Source organism: Perissodus microlepis, chromosome 1 (assembly GCF_051167445.1).
Source record: "Perissodus microlepis isolate ML-2025 ecotype Zambia chromosome 1, ASM5116744v1, whole genome shotgun sequence".
NCBI classification, from domain to species: domain Eukaryota; kingdom Metazoa; phylum Chordata; class Actinopteri; order Cichliformes; family Cichlidae; genus Perissodus; species Perissodus microlepis.
The window spans coordinates 19,716,332-19,740,341 of record NC_140461.1 but is presented as its reverse complement, the minus strand read 5'-3'; the positions used below and the strand labels follow the sequence as shown (position 1 = coordinate 19,740,341).

Sequence of the window (24,010 nt, the reverse complement as noted above, 5' to 3'; positions counted from 1 at the left end):
CCCCACATCATCGCATCACCACCAAAAGTTCAGTTTTGGTGAGCATGTAGCCTTCTAGTGTCATTTGACATGTTGCATTTTTCTCACACGCTCTCATGATTACCTTGGTGTTGGTTGCAACATGTAGTCATTTGAGTTATTGTTGCCTTCCTACAAGTTTTAGCATCAACAAGCTATTTTTGAACTTGAGAAACTGGATATTTTAAATTTTCTCAGGCCATCCTTTGTAAACTTAAAGAGATGGTTGTAAAACAAATAAATCCCAGATCAGTTTCAGACAAGTCTGTTTGGCTCCAACAATCACATCATATTGAAATCACGCTTAAATCACCGTTCTCCATTCTCTGTTTGACCTTCACCAGACCATTATCTTCACTGTGTCTACATAGCCAAAATGACAGAGTTGCTTACATGTAATTGGCTGATTAGATATTTGCGTAAACGAGCACGTGAATAGGTGTAACTAATGAAGTGGCCAGGGATTGTATTTAAGTGTCAATCCTAAACTGAAACCCTTATGACTGAAAACATTTACTGATTCATTTGTGGTATTAAATGTATAAATATGAGAAGTCAAAAGCTAGGGGAAAAACCTAAAAAACAACAATGCTTCTAATGCAACAATATCATGTTTTATTCATTACTGAGTCAAAGCCGACCTGTAAAGCCATGTGTATAGTTTGCGTACATTTGTACTTTATATTAGATATTGAGATTAGGTGTTCAAATATTAAAGTTGTCTCTAATTCATATTAGATGCCAAAAATTCAACTCACATAAACATATTGAGTTTTTAATAGTCCGAGCGAATGCATGACTTATGACTTCTACTACAGTCCTCTCTGTTCATGAAATGATTTCACAAAAATACCAAAGACACAAACGCTGTACTTGAATGTGGACTTGTCCCAGTTTTTTTTACCTGTAGAAGACCACCGCCCCATCATCACAGATGTAAAGAGGCCACACATTAAGGGTTGACACCTTGGGGTTCCAGTCTAAATCCTGATGGATTTCCAACACAGAAATATCACAAGGAAATGTCCCCCTACCCTGCAGAGACCAGATAGCAGTGTCATCAATACAAACAATATATTAGAAAAATCGGGTCCCAGGTTTCAGGTAATTACATCCACCTACCTTTGCAAACTCCAGGTTTTCCAATGGAATACCACTGATTTCACTAAGCTGCCAACAGAATAAAAACATTAGACACAAGAATACAACAGTTTCCCTCAGCTAAACACTGAACACAAGCTATGAGTAAAACACATTTGTCATGCAGCAGACAAACCTTCTCCTTGAGTTCCTCCACACTGCTGCTCTCCAGAATCACTTCCTGAAAAGGCCCCAGCTTCATTGTAGACGGGCTCCATCTCCGAGTCAGAACGGCCAACTGTGACATTGATTTCATCTTCTCTGGTTCTGAGAAACATTAGAAGTTGTGGATCAATCAACTGCACTTTAAATGAAACTTCAGTGAAAACAAATTTTCCTTCACTCTAGAACCAAATACACGTCGTTTATTAATCTGTCTCCATGTGGCGTTTCACAGCATGTTAACAATTCAACAATCTGATGTTTTTTGAGCCCCTGGAAACAGATGATTTAATGTTTGTTTTCTGTACCTTAAAAGAAATTATTTACTATACCTTTAAAGAAAAAGTTTATATTATTAGAACAGAACAAAACTAAAATAAGTAAGGTAGTTGAGGTACGCAAAGAAAAACGCATAGCGAAGCAATGTTTAAAAGAAAGTGAAAAACACAAGTTACCATCAAGGACTTCAAGGAAAACCTCCCAGTTGGACGAAATGCTGATGTCTTCCTCATAAACGTGGTAATCCAAAAACACTGTGCCCGGATTCTTCCACGTCTTTTTCCTGAGGCGAACCCTGACCACACAGAGATAAATAGATACATGCTGTTTTGTACACATGTTCATTTTACCTGAAAGGAAACTGCATCAACAGTCCTCTGAACTTTGCAAAGCAAAGAATCTTACCTGTCAATGCTGAGGTCAAGTTTACACTGCTCTTTTAACTGAGGAAGCAGCTCCTCTTTAGACTGTCTGACAGTCATACCCTTGGCAAACACCGTGTCCACTAGGAACTTGCAGGGCTGAGAAAACACCACAATTAATATATTTTATAACATAATGCTGTGCAGCTGTACAACAGTGTATGAGTAAGAAAAGTCTGTCAGTTCTTACCTCTGGTTCATTGACTAGTAGTTGATACACTTTCACTCTGTATTCACCCTTTTTAAGGGCTCTGCCTAGTCGAATGGTTATCTATGGATAGTGGCACAGTCTTTGTTGAGATATTTCCTTACTCTCAAGCAAACGACTTTAATCAAAGTAATAAGTTTAAACTGACCTTATTATCGTCAGAGAACGATGAGAGTGTCTCGTTGAGCCGTACACTCTCAAACTCCTGGTTGTTGGCATACACCCTAAACACCTTGAACTGGGTCGAGGTGACGCCGACGTAGGGCTCCAAGTTCAGCTTAAATGCTGCTAATGTTATTCTCTTGTCCACATGAACCACCAAACCTGATGTAGATCACAAGAAACATCAATGTACCTTTTCTTTCCTTTTTAAAAAAAAAGAAAAAAAAAAAAGATATACGTCAAGGATGCAAAACAGGTAAAGAATGTTTGCAATCCTCCCCCTTGAATGGAAGTAATTGCCCGTGCCTGATTTTAAATGTAATTAAAACATAAATATACTAGCTATGGATGACAACTGCTTTTAAATGCATAATAAAAGTTTGTACATTTTTGTGAATCCCACGAGGCATCATCCTGAGAACAAGGCTCTGCTCTGAAGTACAGGTACTGGGCCTCTGCCTTGCTCTTTCCATTGTCGTCATATTCGCTGTCAGTTCCAGAGTCTTCCTCTGCAGTGTCCCAGGTCTCTTTTTTGCCCTCGTGGGCTTTGGAGCGCCGGCTACTCGTGATGCTGTGCGAGTCCAGGCCATTGGCCAGCTGGATTGGGCCGCTGTCTGCGTTACACAGCGTGTCACTGCTGTGACTGGAGCTCAGGATGTCACTGTCCACCGAGCTGGTGCTGCGGTCATTGTTCACTTCTGAGTCAGACCGCTCCTCACAGGCAAAGTGGTTCTCAGGGTCAGAGGAGGCGCCGCCGCTACCCGCAGACGTGGCCCTGATCCGATTCTCTAACTCTCTGTTGTCTGCAGCCACGCAGAGAGAAGAGTTTGAGTCCGCCTCTTGGGTTGGGGATTCGATATGTTCAAAGTCGCTGGCGTCAGAGCTTTTCTGGCTGTCACTGGTGCTGGAGCCCTGCTGCTGCTGCAGAGACAGATTCTTTAACTTTTCTGTGCTCTCCTCCAGGATAGCCTCTACAGATTTCCTGTTACCCTTTGCCCCCTCAGAGAGCACATCAGAGTCACTTCCTACTTTTTGGAAAAGAGTTCTGTTTGCCAAGGTACCAGGAGACTGCTCTGGTAGTAAGACTAACAGCCGGATCGTATTCCCGTGCCGATCCAACAGTTTCCACAAGAGCGAGTCAGTGAAAGGAACCTGATGATCGGTCAACTCAGAGCTCTCAACAAAAACCTGGTGAAAAACAATGGCCAACAAATAAATTAGCAAATTTCATGTAATAATAACATATATAATAAGACTTTGTGAAATTTAAAACAAGACTGAAACACAATAACGCACAAGACAGAACAACTGTCAAAGTTAGAAGAAAACAAAAGAGACCTTGTTGCTCCTGAAGAATCCCTCAGCCTTCAGTGTCTTGTTTGGGACATAGAGAAGCCGGAGGTCATTATAGCAGCGCTCCAGAACCACACGCATGGTCTCTGCAGAAAGCCCTGTAGCCTGGAAAGAAATGCACACAAAAACAGGCTTACATTAATATAACCGATACCACTATATTTGACAGTTTCCTGGGTAAATGGTTAAAACAAAACACTGTGAAGAGGCTAAGAGTAAGAAACCTGTGCAATAAGCTGTTTGAATTCAGTGATCGTCTGGTTCAAGTACGCCCGAACGCTGACGGGAGACGCGATGGTCTCGCTCTTCAGATTAACAACATGAACCTTCACCATCACCTCTGTGAACAAAAGAAGAATCATAAACACACCCACGCAGATAAACAGCAACTAAGTTGCTTGATACACACACTTACACCTGTCACCGGTGTGTATTTGTTTCTGATCATCACAGTTTGTCTGTTCAGACTCTGGCAACTCAGCTTTTATCATCCTGAAAACAGCACTATGTACAACAAGCAGTCAACAGTAGAAGATTACCGACCTCCAGGTTTGTAAGGCTGGAACACTTGATCTGGCCTGCGGGTTTCTAGAAGCAAGTCAAACATGTATGAAGACTTGACTCCTCCAAGGAGGAGGCCCATTGGTGTGTCCTCCTCTCCTTCATAAGAGCGCTCCAGGTACTCATGGAACTCATCATATTTTACCAAGCGACAGCAGTCCAGAGGGACAACTCCCTCAAGCTCCATCATCTGACATACAGAACACCCATTAAAGAAATTAGAAGCAAGTTTTGAAATCTAAACTCTAAAGTGAGTTTCTTTTCTTTTGCTATAGTCACAGCAATGCTGTGTTGCAACGTTAATGGAAGAAAGAAAATTGAATGCACCAAATGTCTTTCAAGATTCCTCCAAAAGTAACTGAAGCAAATCTAACAAACCTTGTAGGCCATTTCTGTTGCTTCTCTGAGAATTTTGTCTTTGTGCACTTCCAACTTGCTCTCCATCATCATCTTCACAGGATGCATGCAGAAGAGCTTGATCTAAAAAGTAAAGAGCATAAGACTACCAAAAAAAAAGAAAAAAGAAAAAAAAAAAAGAAAAGAAAAAAAAGAGAGACAGGGTATTAAATTATCCTTATAAATTAGGCAAACAGCCCAGCACCTTGCAAGTGTTGCGTTCAATCTCCCTCTGTCTCTTTTCTTGCTCTTCAGACTCTTTCTCCTTTTGAACCAAACGCTTTATGTGGTCTGGGAAGTCCTCCACGGCTAAAAACTCTGCAGACAATTCAGAGATTACACATTAAATCCAGTGGTATGAGGAAAACTACAGAGCTCAGGGTATGTATCAGAGTATGAAAAATGGGAAAATTATGACCACAAGACAAAGGCAAGAGGGCAAGCTGGTTCCTTTGCAACTGGTGCAACACAAAGCTTTAAAAATAAGTTGCAAATACAGGCAAAAGCCTGGACAAGTTTAGTTCAGATGGACGGCAGATAGGGCACAGTGGAAACTTGTGTAAAGGATCTTCTTACGTGTAGTAGGTATCAGAAGACAAGTGAAATTGTTTTATTTAAACACTTTCCTTGCAAAAAACAAGTTAACAAAAGGCCAAACACATTCACTAGGTTACGACAAAAAGATGAAAACCTGTGACTTTTACAGTTTGGGAGTTTTTAATTCAGAAATGTGGAAAAACTGTCATTCTTGCTCTAATTTTTACATTTTCCTTAGCAAGACTTAATTGAATGAATTTCTTACTTGCATTCCTTGAAGGATCTTTCAGTCTATAAATCAGCATATATGCGTTTGTAGAGCTGTTGGGAAGAAAAATAAATGTTATGAGTGAAGGTAAGAGGAAGGAGAAAACTATTACTTCAATAAAAACAAAATTACAAACACAAACGGGGGAAAAATAAAAGGTTTCACATTTAGAAACAGATGTGAATAACAAGATAAACACCATTCGTTTTCCAAAGTCAGTGTATTAGAAGCATTTGATGTGAGGGAGTCCTCTATCACAAAGTCAGTGACTCCTGGAAAAAACGTGCATTCCCTGACCAGTCGGAAAGTGGCTGCTGCCAGCCACAAGGTGAAACAAATCGCATGGAGATACACAGTGCTGCATGAAAATCATCTCAAGATTGCTTTCTGCATAATATGATCGACCAAAGCAATCACATGGAGGTTTTTGGTACAGCACCAGCCTCCAGCAATCACTCACCACCTAGCCAAGAAATAGACATTTTTTTCCCTGGGGCCAACTGGGGGTTGCCAACTGGTCTCAAGGCCTGTGACTGCTGTGGAACACAACTGACCTTGCAAAGGCACTGGAGTAATAGCCTCTGCTCCCTGAGGATCCCCCGTATGTTTTCCTGATATCATCCTGGGTGATCTGTTTGACAGAAATGAACACAATGAAACAAAAAAAAACAAAACTATTCAACAGAGGTTACCACAATGACAATAAGCAGCATTTTAAATGGCAGTTGCAGTTGGCAGTTTTTTTTGGTCTAGTATATAGAAATGGCAAGCACTGCTTGACATTTACTTTCAGTAGGAAGCCAAAACGTGCCACTCAAGAGCAGAGACTGACCTTGCTAACGTGCTGATCGTTGAAACTGTACCACTGGCCATCACTGAAGGACTTGATACAGGCATAATAGTGCCCGCCCGCAGCGCTCCCAGAATGGACCATAACAGAAAACAGCTCAAAGGTCAGCAAACTCTGAGAAGAAATAGGGGAACACTGTTCAGTTAAAACCAATAATTGTGTTGCAGATTTCACTGTCGACATACTATATTTTTAGAGATACACACGTTCCCATATTTTGCCACTTTAAAGCAAAAATAGAGAATAATCACACATCTTTAGAACACTGTAAATAAAAGACGAATATATATATTTAACAAGAACAGAGAAGTATAACATTTTTAGCTGACACTTGCAGATCAACAATCCCTCTTATCACTACACCGTTGGCAAATCAGGTACTTCCTTTTAATCTGTTGTCAGATACATTCTCACGTACAAACCAAGCACACCAAATCCATCTAAGTGAGGATGATCACCTTTGGCTTCAACACCCTCTCTGTGCTGCTGGTGCTGTCCAAGCAGATGCCCTCATCCACACAATCATCGGTGGAAAAATCGTTGCTCATCTGGTCGCTGTGGCAACTGCCTTCATTCTCTGCTCCGCTGTCAGTGCAGCTCTCGGTCTGAGGGGACTTCTACAGAGTAGGCAATTTGAAAAACAACACCAGAGTTAAAGGTGAATTCAAAAGATCAATTAGAAAAGAACTAATCCAGCGTAGAAATGTAGGACATTAAGAAACCAGCAAGTTGGTTAACATCTCAGTTGGTCAACATACACAAACCATGGTTTATGGCTGACTGAAGCCTGTCATGGCAGGACACAGCACAAGATTACACACAGGGCACCTTGACCCTCAACACTTGGAAAAATGTTTTTGTGGACTGATGAAACTAAGGTTGCACTGTTTGGGAAAAACATACAGCCCTACAATGAAGGCACCACATGATAACACAAAACCCATAATCCTAAGGTAATGCAGAGGGAGTGTCACTGGTTCTGCTTTGCTTCCTCCTTTAGCAGTCATAAAGGAGAAAATGAATTCCAAAATTGATTAAAGGCATCCCATAGGATGAATCCAAATCAGTAATGACAATGACAGAGGCAGGTAAATTCAATGGTGCTCTCACCTCATCTTCCACATCAATAAATGGACTCATGTCAAGTTCCTCTGGGAAGGTCATGCGGTCATTAAGTTTGATGCGATGCATAGTGGTGTAGTCGAAATCAAACCTTTTCAACTGTAATGTCAGCAGGTAAGGAAAGTGCAGAAATCTCAGCCCCTGCGTGCGATGTCAGAAAATGAGAAGAGACATTAGCAAAACACTGTACTCTCTAATCATGACTTCCATGTTACATTTTTAGTATATTTACCTTACGGGCATCACATTTCTTTTTACAGCGTTCACAGAAATACTGGTTGGGCCCATCGAGTGTTTCTGGTTGTATGAATGCCTGTAATGCTTCCTCCTGTGGCATCAAAAAATAAATAAATAAAAATAGAAAAAAAAAATCATATCATGTAAATCAAATCAATTTAGAATAACAATTTAATATCAAATAGTTTGAAACTGTACCAAGTACTGAATTTAAAGTAACCTTTAAGCAACACTGAATTGCAAAGAGTTAATAAATGTTAAGTGCTGCTGTGATAAAGTATATGCTTAGAAGAACAAAGGGTGAGAAACACACCACACTGCCATAGGCTTGGCTGGCTCCAAAGGGTCTGATCACAAGAGGGATGTCCAGGTAAGTATCAATCCTCCAGCTCTCATAGCCACACTCCAGACAACGGACATAATCCTTCAGCTTTCCCTGGTACAACTGGTTGATCAGGTCAGCCTGAAGATAGGGAGAGAACAGTCAGGTTTCTCTGCCACATTTTACTTTAAAGAAAATCAACTCAGGATACAAAATGGTCTGCTACCAATTTGCAACATTAGCTGTGAGACAATTTCTCTCTACTTCTGGAGAAGCAAGTGCTGACAGCAAAATGTAGTGGGATACAGAATAATTCTACTTGTGTTTAGATTGTTTTCCCATAAACCTTCCTTTACCATACAACTCCGTCGGCAACTGCATATGAAAATTTCTCAGGATAATAAAACACAACAGACAACAACAGGACAAGGAGAGTATTTCTTTTTAGTCAGTTGCCATCTGTAGCTTTCTCCAGACAGCTGAAATGGCAGACACTGGACGAACCAGCGTAACTGTTAACACTGCACAACAAGCCCTCAACTTATCAGTCAGAGAAAGAAAAAAATTACTCAAAACAGAGAGTAACAGAAACCTAAAGTAAAGAAAGAATGAACCCCAGAGCTGCAGTAATGATTTTTATTTGATTAAAAACTTTGCTCTGGAACAAAAAATGTATGTCATTATTTATAAAAGTCATTAGGTATTAATTCTGGTCATGATGGTTTTGTCCCATTATTGAATCAAGAATCAATCAAACCATTTAGAAACGGTAAAAACACTTGTGTTGTATATTTAATATAAGTCTTTTCTACTGAGATTAATAAATATGGACCAAGATAGTTTTGCATTTTTCAATAGTTTGGTTTCCTGAGAGAATTTGTTCATTTTCATTTGTTTAATTATTTTATTTATTGCCCCAAAACATTAAATGTTAGTTTTTTATTAGTTTCAGTCTTTTCCTGTTCTATACTTCTTAAATTGCACATTCTGATAAAGAGTCACATGGACATCCCAGTCTCTATAAACTGCACCATAGCCTCATTTTGCTGTGTTAACAAATTTATTCAAACTAATCCATCCATCCATCTTCCATTTATCATCTTCTTGGATTCGACACTGTAAGCAAAGGTGGCCCGACTTCCGTCTTTTCAGGCATCTCTTTCAACTGATCCAGGGAGAAAAAAAAGCATCCCCAAGCCAGCAAAGAGATGCAATCTCTCCAGCGTGGCCTCCTGGTAGGAATTACCCTAAACACCTCACCTAGGAGGTACCCAGGAGGTATTCCCAGTCTGATGCCCAAACCACCTCAATTAGCTCCTTTTGATGAAGGAGAAGCATTTCTATTCCGAGTTCCTCACTCTACAGGTGAGAGTAAGATCGCAGATCTACCAGTAAATTGACAGCTTCTCTGTCATTCTCAGCTCTCTTCTCCACAACATATCGGTACAGCCTCCAAATCATCACCACACCAATCCGTCTCCCCTCATTCATGAATGAGATCCCAAGGCACTCCTCCACTGGGGGCAGCAATTTCCCTCAAGCCACCCACCTTGGGCATTCTACTTTTTTCCAGCTGTCCAAACTGAGACTTAACCATTTTGTGTATCTTTTAAATACATTTTCGTTAATTTTGCAGGTACTTTCTTTTAATTAAAATGTGTTTACAAGCCAATTCTAGTTTTTAGTTTAGTTTTAGTTAAGTATAATAACCGTGTTAGGATGCCAAAATGGAATTTAATGCAATCATCACTTATGGTTCACATGGCACATGTAGACTGGGGGGAAAAACTTAACTGTTTCCAGATATTTATGAATATATAAACTAAAGATTAGTAGTAGAAGAAAACTGGAGCTTGAAAGAAAAAATGTATAGTTTATATATCCTGTCATCAGTTTACTTTCTATGGCTGAAAACTACAAGTAAAAATCCCTTGTAGTATGAGATTTTTTTTAATTTAATTTAATTTTTTTAAATAGCATTCACATGTACTTATGCTTGCGTTTACAGACCACATGGCTGCACAATCGTACACTGGTCTAAGTGTTTGCCGTTTATAGCCTATTCCCGAGAAAAGAAAAAGCTAACCCCAGGGCTTACTGGCACATTTCACTTTTTCCACAGTAGGCCTTTTGTTCCCATTCTGGGGGGAGCCTGAGCCTGGATGCAGATTTTTTTGTTGTTGTTGTTAATAATAGTCTGAGAAAACTACTTGTTTTCTCCTACCTGCTCTGTTTGCTTCCACTTCTGCTCCAGGGCATCGAACATGACCCTGCACAGCTCCTGGACGTCATGTTGTTGCCAAGCTAAAAGCAAAAGCACAAAAAAAAAAAAAGGATAATTAAGTGTACAGACAGAGGCACATGGTCTTGTCCTCCATGAACATGCAAACCAGCCATGTGAGCCTACTCACAGGCAAGTACATAAGCTCACCCTCACTGCTGTCCCAGCCAAAGCTTCGCGTCACATCAGTAGTCTCAATTGCCCGTTTCTTACTAGTTTGCAACAGAACAAACAGTCTTTGTAGCTGGTAGGGAATACTGGTGACAGGATCCTCCTCTTGCTCCTCAAACTCCCAACTGAAGTCGAACAGCAGATATTTGAGAATTCTAAATCTATTTTATGTGACAAGAGAATTTTCACAAAGTGATCTATAATCATGATTTCTTACTTGTAGAGGGCATTCCTAAACTCTGGGGTCATGAACAATGTTTGCAGCAGACTGTTCAAATAGCAAGTCATCGCTTGGTTGACCAAGCCCACATAACCTGTAAAGGCAGCAAGAGACAAGAAGTTAGTGATCGGTTGGAGATGTATAAAAGGAAAGGTGTCACATATTCAACATGTAACCAAACCTCACCCGTCTCAGACTTGCTAAGGATGGACGAGTAAGAGTAAGATGGACTGCTGTAGTCACCACTGCAGCCAGGAGTCCCATCTCTCAGTAGGGGTCCAATAAATCGTTCCTGGGAACTGTCATCTAGTCCACTGCTATCTGCTGTTCCTGACTCATCCTACAAACACAAACATGCCTTGTAATAACATCTTTCGTTCCCTTTCAGTCGATTCACTCGGTAAGTATGGGATATCACGCCCTCGCGTGTCCTGGCTGAAGAAACCTTTATTCACGCCTTTAAGGCAGATGACGTGTGATGACACGCGCACGGCCCCGCCTGCACATATAGCCGCTGTCATCACAGTCATCCCTCAGTTCTTACGCTCTTCACCTCGCTGAGAACACCTCTGCTGAGTTGGGCTAGCTAGCTGCTGCTAGTTAGCTCCGTTGTCTGCCGACTTGAACTTAGCTTAATTGCCCCTGTTGGTGTTTGCCTCCGCCGCACAGTTGGTGTGTAGGCTGCCCGCGGAGCGCTAATTTCAAGTTTTTCCTGTGCAGTGTTTCGCTTTGCGTTTTGGAATGGACTCCAAACCGAAGCGAGCAAAGCAGAAATCTTCTGTTCGCCCCTGTCCTCAGGGATGCGGTTTCTCTTTGCACGATAGCGACCAGCACGATGCCTGCCCTGTCTGCCTGGGGATCGTCCACGCTAGGAGAGCGTTGACGGAGCCCGAAGCCTGTGCGTTTTTCCGCCAGCTCTGGTGGCAAAGACGATGACGTGCTGGACATCGGCCTGGACATCCATGGTTTGTCGGAGGATGAGCAGGAGAGCTCATTGTCGGCCCAATGTGTCGCCGCTGCTGCGCCGGTCGGACACGATGACACCTCTCTTTTTTCCCTGTTTCGCCGTGCTGCTGAGAAGCTGCAGCTGGACTGGCCCTCTCCTCCGCCAGCTCAGAAGCCGTCGCGGTTCGCAGGCTTTTTCCTCCCACCGGAGCCCGCAACGGCCAAAAACTGCCTTCCCATGTTCCCAGACTTTCTCTGCAAGCTAACAGCATCATGGGACAAACCTTTGTCTACCCGCGTCACTGTGCCCGGCTATGGACAGTACATGGAATTGGACGGCGCCGAGGGGGCTGGCTTAGCTAACCCACCCCCTATGGAGCCGTCTCTGGCTGCTTATCTGTCCCCGTCCCATAACCATGGTGTCGGCGGCCCCGCAACTCTGCCGTCCAAGCACTGCAGATTCTCTGCTTCGCAGCTGGAGAAGATTTATCGGGCTCAGGCTGGCACTGCTCGTGCCATGAGCTCCGTCACCATGCTCCAGACGTACCAGGCAATGTGCCTGGCGGAGCTCGGATCACTGGTTCCTGATGACAGCCCGCTGGCACCTCTTCTTAACGAGGTCAGAGTCGCCAAAGATCACATCCTCCGTGCGTCTCCCTGGGCAGAGGGATGGCTTCGACAGTAGTGGCGCAGAGGCACCTGTGGCTGACCCTCTCTGATGTCCCGGATAGGGACAGAGCTGTATATCTGGACGCACCAGTGTCTGCGGCTGGGTTATTCGGACATTCACTTGAAGCCATTCAGGCTAGATTCGATCTGAGGAAGAAGCAGACGGAAGCTCTGCGCGACATCATCCCCAGATGTCAGCCCAAGCCCAAGCCCGCAGCTAGCTCTCACAGGCCCGCCGCCCCTCTGCCGACTGGCAAGAGACCGGCGCCCACTGCTGAAGTGGGTGTGCCGCCAGCGAGAGCACATCCTCCGGCCCGAGCTCCACGCCAGTCAGCCTGGAGCAAAGGCCCACCCTTGGGCCCCCGGCGGGACCCGACGCCCAGGAGGAAGAAGCCTCAGCCCTCCTAGCTGTGGTTTCGAGTGGAGAAGGGGTCCAGCAGCAGGGAGACGCTGCTTTTACCCCTCTGTTGCCGCCCAAGAGGTGCCGCTTAAGTTCTGTTCAGGTTGTCAGCCCCAGAAGGCGCTGCACTTTCCTAACACTGTCTCCCAAGCACAAAACCCCTGCACACAAAATGCCTCAGGTAACTCCCTGTTCAGGTGTGTTAAATGTTCAGGTGACCACATCGAGTGTTCCCGCTGTTTTTCCATTGTTGTGCCCCAGAAAAGGTGCCTCCAACAAAATGTATGAATGTACATGTTTCCATGTTACAATCAATAAAGAGTGTTGTTTATTCTCAAACAATCACAAATGCTCAGCCTGCAGGCAGAATGAGCCAGGTCAGGCAGGTGATGCAGTCCCCTGCAGACACACTGGGGGGGCGACCTGCAGCACCATCGGTGCTGCAGGTCAGCCAGCTGGCTGCTCACTTCCCTCAGTGGCGCGCTTGCGCACCCTCTCCATGGGTGCTGCGAACCGTTGCCATGGGTTACCGGTTGCAGTTCCGGGTCAAGCCGCCTCGTTTCCAAGGAGTCGTAAACACGACTGTCAACACCGAGGCGGCCATGATACTCAGAGAGGAAATAAAGGCGCTATTGCAGAAAAGAGCAATACGAGTGGTCCCCGCTTCAGAGACAGACAAAGGTTGGTACAGCTGTTATTTTGTTGTTCCGAAAAAAGGGGGAGGGCATCCTCAACCTGCGAGTCTTGAACACGTACAGGTTCAAGATGCTAACACTCAGACAGCTCTTGAATGCAGTCGGCCCGGGAGATTGTTTGCAACAATCGATCTAACAGATGCTTATTTTCATGTGGCTATACACCCGAAACACAGGCAGTTTCTGAGGTTTGCATTCGAGGGCGTAGCCTACGAATACCTAGTGCTGCCGTTCGGGGTGTCGCTCGCTCCTCGCACCTTTACGAAATGTGCCGAGGCAGCACTAGCGCCCCTCAGAGAGAGGCATCCGCATCTTAGCCTACCTAGACGACTGGGCTCTCGTAGCTTGCTCCAGAGAGCAGGCGGAGACACAGCTGTCGCTGGTTCTGTCACACATTCAGACACTGGGGTTCTCTGTGAACTTGCTAATCCAGAGTCAGCAGATTACTTTTCTCAGTTTGGAAATATGCTCGCTTTCCAGCCGTGCACATCTGTTGGAGCACAGAGTGGCCGCGTTTCATCGCTGCCTCGCTCAGTTTCAGCTGGGACACAGACTGTGTTTCCAGACGATATTAAGCTTGTTGGGCATGATGGCATCTATGATCGCCGTAGTGCCACTTGGACTGTTAAAAATGAGAGCGTTTCAACGCTGGACTCTCTCTCACCGTTTGTGTGCATCGCGTCACCTCCGTCTTGCATGCTAGCTCTCCGTCCTTGGAGGTAACCCATGCTGCTGCATCAGGGCTCTCGGATTGGGAGGGTGTTGTTTCGCAAGGTGGTGTCCACAGATGCTTCCCTAAGAGGGTGGGGAACGCTGTGCGAGGGTGCATCAGTGAGAGGGATCTGGTCTGCAGCCCAGCGCCAGCTGCACATCAACCACTTAGAGCGGTTAGCACTGTTCTTAGCTCTAAAGCATTTCCGTCCAGTCCTGGAGGACAAGCATGTCTTAGTCAGGACGGACAATTCAACAGTGGTGTCTTACATAAACAGGCAGGGAGGAACACGCTCTCTTCCCCTGTTGAAGCTGTCTCGCTCTCTGCTGTTATGGTGCAGTGTTCATTTTCTGTCTCTAAGAGCCAGGCCGGACCTTCTCTCCAGGGGGGGGTCCTCTGGTGAGAGAATGGAGGTTACACCCTTTAATAGTGGCTCAGATTTGGGATCTATTTGGCAAGGCGCAAATAGATCTTTTTGCTTCCAGGGTAAATACTCACTGCCCCCTGTTCTTCTCCATAATCGACCACAATGCACCCTTGGGCTTGGACACGCTAGCGCACCAATGGCCAGACGTGCTCCTGTATGCATTTCCCCCAGTGGAAATGATATCTCCAGTTCTAGAGAGAGTGCGCCGGCATTCCCTCTCTCTGATTCTAGTGGCCCCTTGGTGGCCCACAAGGTCGTGGTATGCAGAGATAATCAGCCTGCTAGCAGCGAGTCTTTGGCAGCTTCCTCTCCGCAGGGATCTCCTCTCTCAGGCGGGAGGAGAAGTGTTTCATCTGCACCCAGATCTGTGGCGCCTTCATGCTTACCTGCTGAGAGGTTAAACTTTATGCTAAGGGTTTGCCACCTAGTGTGATAGCGACAATTCAGAGCGCTAGGGACTCATCTACTAGAGGCTTGTACGCTTACAAATGGCGAGCCTTCGAGCAATGGTGCCAGGACCGCCACACTCTCCCATTTCAGTGCTCTATTGTGGATGTTTTGACATTCCTGCAGGAGCTGCTCGATAAGGGCCTTTCATTTTCGACAATTAAGGTTTATTTAGCAGCTATATCTGCTTGTCATATTGGCTTTGACGGGGTGACACCAGGTGCACATCCCCTCGCCATACATTTTCTGAAAGGAGTTCGCCGGCTGAGGCCCGTGCTTAAGTCCAGTGTCCCTGCTTGGGACTTGTCTTTGGTGCTGGAGGCCCTTTGTAGCCCCCCGTTTGAACCCATTGAGTCTGTGGATATGAAATTTATTTCATATAAGACTAAATTACTTCTCGCTTTGGCTTCAGCAAAGCGAGTGGGTGACCTTCATGCGCTGTCTGTGCATCCCTCCTGCACACAGTTCTCTCCTGATGGCCACAAGGTCGTATTGCGTCCAAATGCTGCCTATTTTCCCAAGATCATACCTGCATCTTATAGCTCAATGGAGTTTGAGTTGCTGAGCTTTTGCTCCCCTCCTTCTGCATCTGAGGAGAAGATGAGGATGCATTCTCTTTGTCCAGTGCGTGTGCTACACACCTGCATTGAGCGTACTCAGAATGTGCGTTTATGTGACCAGCTGTTTGTCTGCTTCGCTAATCCAAATAGAGGTAGAGCTCTGTCCAAACAGAGGCTGTCCCACTGGATTTTAGAAGCTATATCACTGGCATACGGCACCAGAGGTCTTGCTTTGCCCCACGGGGTGAGAGCTCATTCCACCAGGGGGATGGCATCCTCATGGGCTCTTTTTAAAGGGGTGCCTGTAGCTGATATTTGTGCGGCAGCTAGTTGGGCATCACCGCACACTTTTGTGCGGTTTTATTGGTTGGACGTTACAGCCCCTTCGGTGGCTCATGCTGTCCTTTCTGCTGGGCCTACCACTCACTAAGGATGTGGTGGTCCGATTCCGGTTCGGTGGCTGCTCTGCGGGGCGTGTATATACGTCCCATACTTATGTGTTGTAGAGAGTGAATCAACTGAAAGGGAACGAACAGTTATGTCTATAACTTCTGTTCCCTGAAGGAGAGGAACGAGGTACAACACAAGGTGGCCCCACTGAGCAGTTTGGCTCGGTGAAGAGCGGCTATCGAACTGAGGGATGACTGTGATGACAGCGGCTATATGTGCAGGCGGGGCCGTGCGTGTGTCATCACACGTCATCTGCCTTAAAGGCGTGAATAAAGGTTTCTTCAGCCAGGACACGCGAGGGCGTGATATCCCATACTTATGTGTTGTACCTCGTTCCTCTCCTTCAGGGAACAGAAGTTACAGACATAACTATTCGTTTCCAATTAGAGTGTTTAGCGTGTTAGTAGATTCTGTAGGGAAATAATTATAGATTTCTTTTTAAAGATTATTTAAGAAATTATGAATCATTATCTTAATTTATTCTTAAACACTCACAGATGCAATCTGGGGCTGCTCTCCATCTTTATCTGTAAGCTGGAGGAAATTCCTCTTACCACCAGGTTCAAACCCAGACTCTGAGAGGGACATCTCACTGCTATGGTCAAGCGGTGCCTAGAGAAAGCAAATAAACACAATATGAACAGACAAGTTCCACAGAGGTCAACAATGCCTGGACAGCAGTAAACACATGCAATCTTTTTTATTCGATATTTAGTTTAAGCAAAATGTCAACTTAAGTCAACTCAGTCTACTATACATAAAGACCTTACAATATTATAAAGACCAAACAAACTACTCCCTTTGCGTAAACAGTGGAGCAGAAAACCTTCCTTTTAGCACCAAGAAAACTCCAGTAGAACCACTCTACGGGCTAGCAGCCATCTGGTTTGAACGGTCAAAGCAGATGGCTGCAGGCTAGCTGTTTACAAACTATAAAGTGGATGAACTCACCGGAAGAGTTAAAGTCCTACTGAATTCATTTTCAGCTAATTCGATGTATTGTTGTTAACAAGGAAAGCCTCTGAAGCCAACATGTGAACAACGCTACCTAGGTTTCTCCGGGCCAAGCTGAGGATGAGCAAGCAAAGTGCTGCAGTGGGAACAAGCAGTGGCTTAATCCACTGACCTACTCAGTGAGATAACAACAGGCAGCACCTGGGCTTTGGCCTGGGTCAGTAACAGGATTAGCATGGGCTCATTTAAGAAAAGGGAATAATGTGTACACACAGATCCAACAGTACAAAACTCATCACTGATTAAACATATTAGGAAAGTCAGTTTTAGCAACAGTATTTTTACTTGTTTGCATTTTGTAGCAGTTGTAAAATGTAAATTTACATGTAATGACAGGGTACAAAAATCTATTATCAGCTGATGTTGTGGTACTGTCCTAGCAATAAAGAAGGTAAAAGAGCTACACTGTGTCTCAAATGAAACATGCATGAGCATAAACTATAAACAAAGGCTGGGAGCCATTATTATGAATCACATCGACGTTCACCAGAATTACTCAAGCTACACTCAAGTCACTTTAAAGCTGCTGCTGATATTTTCTTTTTGGCCAACTGGAGGGCAACAGAGGTTGAAAGAAAAAAAAAAGAAAAAGAAAACTGTCACAATAAACCATGATATAAAAGTGTTTTTACCCAACAAACTGCCAGTTTTCTGCATGTTGCACCACTGCCTTTTTTTTTTTTTTTTTACACTTGTTTCATTAAAGCTGTTTTTAGTCAAGTGACAAATGCCAAGTAAGACTAATAAGTCTTACTATAATTTCTTACTGACTCATATTTTATCTCTTTTGTTTTAACTCTGTCATTGTACCCAAACAGTAGAGAAGCACTGTGGGATACCTAGAATTACCCAAACTGATTTTTTGTGTGTGTCACTGACTGAAAATCAGGTGCAACAGTAAAAGTTAATGAGAGGAGTGAAACTAATTTTGTTTGGTCTGTTTAAACTGATCTCTGGTTCATTTTCCCTTTTGATGTATTAGTTGGTGCAGATGCGAGCACAATAATTGCACTCGATGGAGAAGAAGTGACCGTCAGAAGGAGGTGGTTCCTGGTCTGATTTCGAATGAACTCCATCCAGGGAGGCTCATTTATGGTGAGAATGTCAATCAACCCAACTACCACTGCAAGTTTGAGCTAAACATCTTCCTGTAGCGACGTATGCACCAGGGTACCATAGATATCCAGAGACCACAAACTATGGTAGCTAGCCTGCTTCACAGTTTTACCCAAGACAAACATGATGTGTGTGAATGTGTGTGTGAATGGGTGGATGACTGGATATGTTAAGCGCTTTGGGGTCCTTAGAGACTAGTAAAGCACTATATAAATACAGGCCATTTACCATAAACATGAATGAGTAAATATTCAATGTTATACACTAGTTCCGAACACAGCACCTTAATCCTGCATTTACTTTTATTTCTCCTTTTTCCAGACACATCTGCTAATGTCCGCTGATGCTAAACCCACGTTACTCTCCATAGCAAAACAAAGCTAAACTGATGAATTACTAACCATGTCTTGTGTATTTCCCCATGCAAGTCCAAAAGTTCCATTTACATATCCTGCTTTGTGAGCAACATCTTCATAAAGTTTGGAGAGGGTGGTGGAAGCAGGCAGGTTGAGAGTCAGCCGTTCGTTCACCGTCTTCGCGCTGGTGATGTCCTGAATTATACACAGCGCTCTGGGCTCCTCGGCTGCATTTTGGATCTGCAAATAAATAAAGAAAAAGATATAAACATTATTTTCTTACTTGTTTGTTTTCCAATGAAGAGCTAAACATTAAAAAAACCCAAAAACAAACGTTAAAGCTGTGCTACAAAGGTCATTAGTAACATGCCAGTTAATGCTTGGTGGTTTTGTTGGTTGTAATTTCATGCACAATATAAATTTTTTAAACACAAAGTACCCTGCTGTGGATTTTCAAAGGATTTCCATTCCCATATTTTCACCACACCTGGATCACCGTGTAGTGTATTTCTACCAAAGTATAATGGATTCACTAAATCATATCAAATTAATAATATTATTATCAGGCATATATTAGGAAAAGAAGAAGAAAATGTAAAAATATATTTTTTCTGTATCTTAAAGGCCACTTTAACACTGGTGCTTTGAGTTATACAGGTTATTATTACAACCAGTATAAAACATGTTTCAAACCTAAACTAAAAGCAATTAAACTAACCACCGTTGGAATATTAGTCTGTTAAAAGCTCTGAGTTTCTCAATTTTTATATTAAATACTTCCAACAGAAGTACTTACTTGCTTTCTTCTTCAAAATTAAAGTTTTGAAAAAAAAAATCTAATTATTTTGTACAACAAAATAACAGAACTGATGTGGTAGACATGCAGTAATTTGACTTGAAGTATAACAGACTTGCAAAAGTAGCTCTTGTTCTCTTTTTTGCAATTGTGGTTTATCAGGGCTCGATACTGAAACCGCTTTACTGAAACCTCTCTTCAAAAAGTGTTTACGACACATGACTGGCTGATTTTTCCTACACTAAACCTTCCAACACATGACTGGATAAGGTGGGCAGTTGGTTGATTCCGGTGGACAGAACAACCATTTGTCAGATTTCTCCTACATTCTCCACAATCTGCTTCAACAACATGCCATGCAATCGCTCACTCATGCTTAATTTTTAAAGCAAAAAACAAAAACAAAAATAGTCAGGTGGAACAGAAGTTTCAAGAAGCACTGAGTCACTTCAACTAAACACTCCTCATAGTTTGCTTTGTGACTGGTCTGGTATGTAGTGTTCCCAGTCAGGGACAAATCACCTGCAGACTAAAAGCCAACCTTTCTTAAGAACTTGAGCAGCAGAATCTGGCAGAAAAGGTCACTCACCAAGCAAGAAAAGGTCTAGGCACTGAAGAGTAATGACAAAGTATTTTAGTTTAGCTTACTTACCTGTTAAGTATCAAATGAAATAAAACAACTAGGTTAAAATAACATATAAACCCCTTAAAGTTTCAGATATGTTAACTGGGAGTGCAGACTGTAACTGTTACATTTTAACCAGTAAAAGCTGGCAAGTACCACCCCGCCCAAAATGACAAAGTTTTCATTTCTATTACCAGATATTGTTTAGTTTTCTTTAATTCTACGTTACTTAAAACAAGACAAAACTAATGCACTAAATTATACTTCAGAAAAAGCATTTACCAGTAGATAAAAGTCACACCAATTTATGATTAAAATGCAACACAAAATTATTTAGTTTTCCTGTAAATGTGCACCATGCTAATAAATTATTTGTCTGCTAATCATTATTTAATTCCCTTTCTCTTTGATTATTGAAAAAGGTGGTACTTGTTTAAGCTGGTTTCTAGTTTAACAACATGCTTCGAGCTTTGTTCTAGTATAATAGTCATCATGGCTACTGCTTCATGCATCCATTTACCATCATGCTCGATTGTGTACACGCTCTCCTATATCAAACACACCTGAGAAATCCTCTTCATTTCATCAAAAATACTTTGTCTGCAACTCCAAAATACACCCTGATAATATGTGGAGATAGTTGAGGGTGAAGAACAACTTAAAACACATAGAACAAGTAAATTAAGTTGTAAAACATGTCAGTTTGTTGGAAAACTAAATTAAGCTGTTTTCTAAAAACCTACAAATGCAACAATAATAATAATATATATTCAAATAATTGCACTTTTTGCAGCCTTTTTGTATGTGTGATCTTAGCAAAATGTGACTGCCAGCGCCTACAAAGACGCTGCTGCAGCTGACAACACACGTATTATGAGATTAAAGGTTATTTTTACCATGGATATAATCACATGAAGCTACAGGTACAGCATAACACAGGCAGCATATTACAGAAATATTTTAAAGACACAAAAATTAGACATTTGAAAAATGAGAAAATCAGTACCTATGAACTAATTCAGTAACTACAAATGAAGGTTACTTAAATAAAATATAAAGTCTTCACTGAAATAAACAAAGTGAAATGAATTTAAATCCACATTTCTAGTAGACTTTAACAAGTAACCATGAAGTTAGACTACAGTGATAAGATATTAGAAGTGATCCATGTGGAGCACTAGTGTAGGGGGGGTTTTCACATGAGGTGATGCCAATAAACATTTGATGTCATACGAATACATGGTGGACAAATACATGAGCTATATCAGCAATCTGCTAAATAAAGTTCCTAGTTGCTTTTTTTTTGGTTCAACTGTTATTGAAGAGCTATGTCAAATGCCAATTTATAAATCATATTTGAGAACTGCACCAAAAAAAAAAGAAGAAGAAAAAAAGAAAAGAAAAAAAAGACAAGAAAAGGGCTTGGTTGTCAACCTTCATCATTTAAATGCAAGTATTATACCCACTGTTTATTGTAACGCCAAAGGGATCATTGGGACAGTGCTTTTTGTTATAAGTCTACACAGCAGAACTATTAAATACCCCAAGCCATTCACTTAACATTTACCACAGTTGACGTAGAGCTGCATGTGAGTGTCATTACATGAAAGAGGTGGTTAATTAGCCTTTTCTCCTCACTCGTGTTTTATTTAACTCGAAACAACATATAAATAGAGTTCCCTGTGACTTCCTTTATCCCAGGATATCCCACCTCAACTTCCACCTATTCTCAACGCCAGCTGCAGTTTACATTACCTTCACCACAACAGGCCAACATACATCTCAAATATATCTTAATATTTTTATGGTCAGGATGCAAGTTTTAGATGCAAAATACTCTTTAGATCCAAAATGCACAAAGCTGGTTATCGATTCACTAATGAAGGAAGATAATATTTGAAAACTATGAACAGATATAATACATACTAAAAGAACACAAAGCAGCAGTAAGTGAAGAAAAGCACTGCACGGCAGTTTAGTATTAAATGTGTGAGCACTTTAAGCATTTCAGGCAACAAAACTGGAGATGAGCTAGCAAATCGGCTAATAAACTTTAGCCGATTTGAAACCAGGATAGAAAGCAAGAAAAAATACCAACTGTACAAGTTGACAGCCTCATCAATATCACAGTACATAATGGTCTAGAAAAGCAAATGTTTGATTAAATTAATGTTTAAAACATAGTTGGAAAAGGGAGACGCATTAAAAAAATTCTAAAACCTATCCCTTTACAAAGATCTAAGGATCTTCCAGGAATGGTGACACTATTTTCTTGAGATTTGATCAGCCAGTGGTTGGTAATTTCATACTTGTTGGTTTTTAATCTGGAATCTCACCTGTTCCCAGCACAAGTAACCATGAGGTTATACACCAGTAGGAAGTAAACCACCTTCACAGTACAAAAGCCCAGGGTACATGGATAAGCAGAAACCCTGCTCCATCGTACATTGCTCAGGCACCAAGGAGGTATAACGGCAAAGAAATAATGTAACCATTATTTCTTCAGTAAGAAATACTATTTCTTAATGAAAAGCTACAGTCAACCTTATTGTCAAAAGACTTGACTTTACTCCAAAAGGTGTATCATTACTATGCGAGAAAATAGGCTGTAGGCTCGCTTATCAAATAGGGTCCTAATGTTAAATGGACGCCTAACAAATTGCTCTGAGCCCAATATAAAAGAAACAAAGTAAAAACACACCCTTAAAAATAATGGTGTAACGCATTAAATGGATATGACTGCTATGTTAGCAGTACGTTATATGATGTTTACCTTAACCCATCCTGTTAACATGTGAGCTAACATATCGGTAATCAAATCTGACTACCGTCACTGCCGTTGATCAAAGAGACTATTCATTTTATTCCTGTTTGAATAAGAAGGCACTGCTAATGTTAAAATTAAGACTTTGCACGTTAACTGAGCTCCAAGCTAGAAACATAAAAATTCTAAGTAACTTATCTTCAGCAATAAAAGGGGTTAGCGACGATGTTAAAAAAAAAATAAACAAAGAACGATCAATTTATTCTGAGATAAACGCTAATGTTGTTAAACACACATCTATCAGTAGCGTAGCTAGTCAATTCCGCTAACATTAGCGTTAGCTTGTCAATTTGTCTTGCTAGCATTAACGTTTACATTCAAAGTAGAAGTTTTACTTAAAAACAACCTGTAAATGATTCCAAGAAGGGTTTGAAATATATATATCTGTAAAACTATTGTTTGGGGTCGACGGTGTTTCAGCACTGCTTGCCATTTGCAATTGGTTGGGGAACTTCAAAAACATCTAGATTAGCCGGAGTTGTTGCCACTGATCAGATTTAAGAAGCTAACAGCGCTTGCTAGCTAAATCCCACAAGCTAATGTTATGCTAGTAAGCTAACTGATGTTGACAAATGCCTTCGTTTGACGGGACAACATAATGTCATTAGCAACAATGGAAAAGGTTGGGGATTTTAGTGACCATAAAGCCATGTCTTGAGTCTAAACAGTTAAATGGTAATTATGATAACGCTTTTGCTACCTAAAATGTTCTCCGTCTGAAATGCATCGAAAGTAGCCGCTAACTAACGTTAGCAGATGCGTTAGTTAGCCATGTCATGATAGGCCGTCCAAGTCATATTTGGCTAACTGTTAGCAGCTCAGAGATAGTCAATTAAAGACGGGGTAAGATCGCAAACTTCAAAAGTGCTGCAAAAAGTTTTGCATCATTAATGTGCATGGTCTGCAAAGGTGACAGATAATGCCCAGAGAGGCTGACTCTCCGACCTGGACACGGTCCATAATAACCTCACCTCTTTGGGTACGAACTGGTTCTCCTCGCTAGGCACCATTTCCATTTGTGCGACAGTTTAGACAAGCATCTATCCGGACAGGGATGTCAGCGAACAAACTTTGCAGCGGTCAACACAAACATTGTTTGTGGTCGGTTTGTTAGAAGTTTGGATGCTTAAATACCAAAATTAAACTTGCCAAAACTTGTAGGCTTATCAAAGTGAAATCGCAACACTCTCGGTTACACTACCCCCAGCACAAAGTGTCGTGCTATAAATGGAGAAAAATGGCCGGTGTTTTTACTCCGCGAGACT

The 24,010-nt window shown here is 42.2% G+C and overlaps 1 protein-coding gene across 2 annotated transcripts in view; it reads right to left on the bottom strand.

Annotated features, from left to right (window-relative positions):
• The window catches only part of usp47 (ubiquitin specific peptidase 47), a 26,346-nt gene extending 2,336 nt beyond the window's left edge, over positions 1 to 24,010 (bottom strand). The window contains exons 1-27 of one of the 2 annotated variants that reach the window (XM_084934170.1): positions 23,717 to 24,010; positions 18,546 to 18,740; positions 16,510 to 16,626; positions 10,896 to 11,049; positions 10,707 to 10,803; positions 10,469 to 10,614; positions 10,262 to 10,341; positions 8,029 to 8,178; positions 7,711 to 7,806; positions 7,467 to 7,619; positions 6,815 to 6,973; positions 6,339 to 6,470; positions 6,061 to 6,137; positions 5,504 to 5,559; positions 4,907 to 5,019; positions 4,684 to 4,785; positions 4,288 to 4,495; positions 3,969 to 4,084; positions 3,730 to 3,849; positions 2,778 to 3,579; positions 2,378 to 2,553; positions 2,212 to 2,292; positions 2,005 to 2,120; positions 1,776 to 1,894; positions 1,295 to 1,425; positions 1,141 to 1,188; positions 923 to 1,053 (exon numbers count right to left, since the gene is read on the bottom strand). In XM_084934170.1, coding sequence (XP_084790296.1) covers positions 923 to 1,053; positions 1,141 to 1,188; positions 1,295 to 1,425; positions 1,776 to 1,894; positions 2,005 to 2,120; positions 2,212 to 2,292; positions 2,378 to 2,553; positions 2,778 to 3,579; positions 3,730 to 3,849; positions 3,969 to 4,084; positions 4,288 to 4,495; positions 4,684 to 4,785; positions 4,907 to 5,019; positions 5,504 to 5,559; positions 6,061 to 6,137; positions 6,339 to 6,470; positions 6,815 to 6,973; positions 7,467 to 7,619; positions 7,711 to 7,806; positions 8,029 to 8,178; positions 10,262 to 10,341; positions 10,469 to 10,614; positions 10,707 to 10,803; positions 10,896 to 11,049; positions 16,510 to 16,626; positions 18,546 to 18,740; positions 23,717 to 23,761 — 3,920 coding nt within the window. In that variant the 5' untranslated portion in view covers positions 23,762 to 24,010. Of the gene's footprint in view, positions 1 to 922; positions 1,054 to 1,140; positions 1,189 to 1,294; positions 1,426 to 1,775; positions 1,895 to 2,004; positions 2,121 to 2,211; positions 2,293 to 2,377; positions 2,554 to 2,777; positions 3,580 to 3,729; positions 3,850 to 3,968; positions 4,085 to 4,287; positions 4,496 to 4,683; positions 4,786 to 4,906; positions 5,020 to 5,503; positions 5,560 to 6,060; positions 6,138 to 6,338; positions 6,471 to 6,814; positions 6,974 to 7,466; positions 7,620 to 7,710; positions 7,807 to 8,028; positions 8,179 to 10,261; positions 10,342 to 10,468; positions 10,615 to 10,706; positions 10,804 to 10,895; positions 11,050 to 16,509; positions 16,627 to 16,965; positions 17,096 to 18,545; positions 18,741 to 23,716 lie in introns of those variants that run through there. The other variant, XM_084934180.1, reaches the window with a different exon arrangement.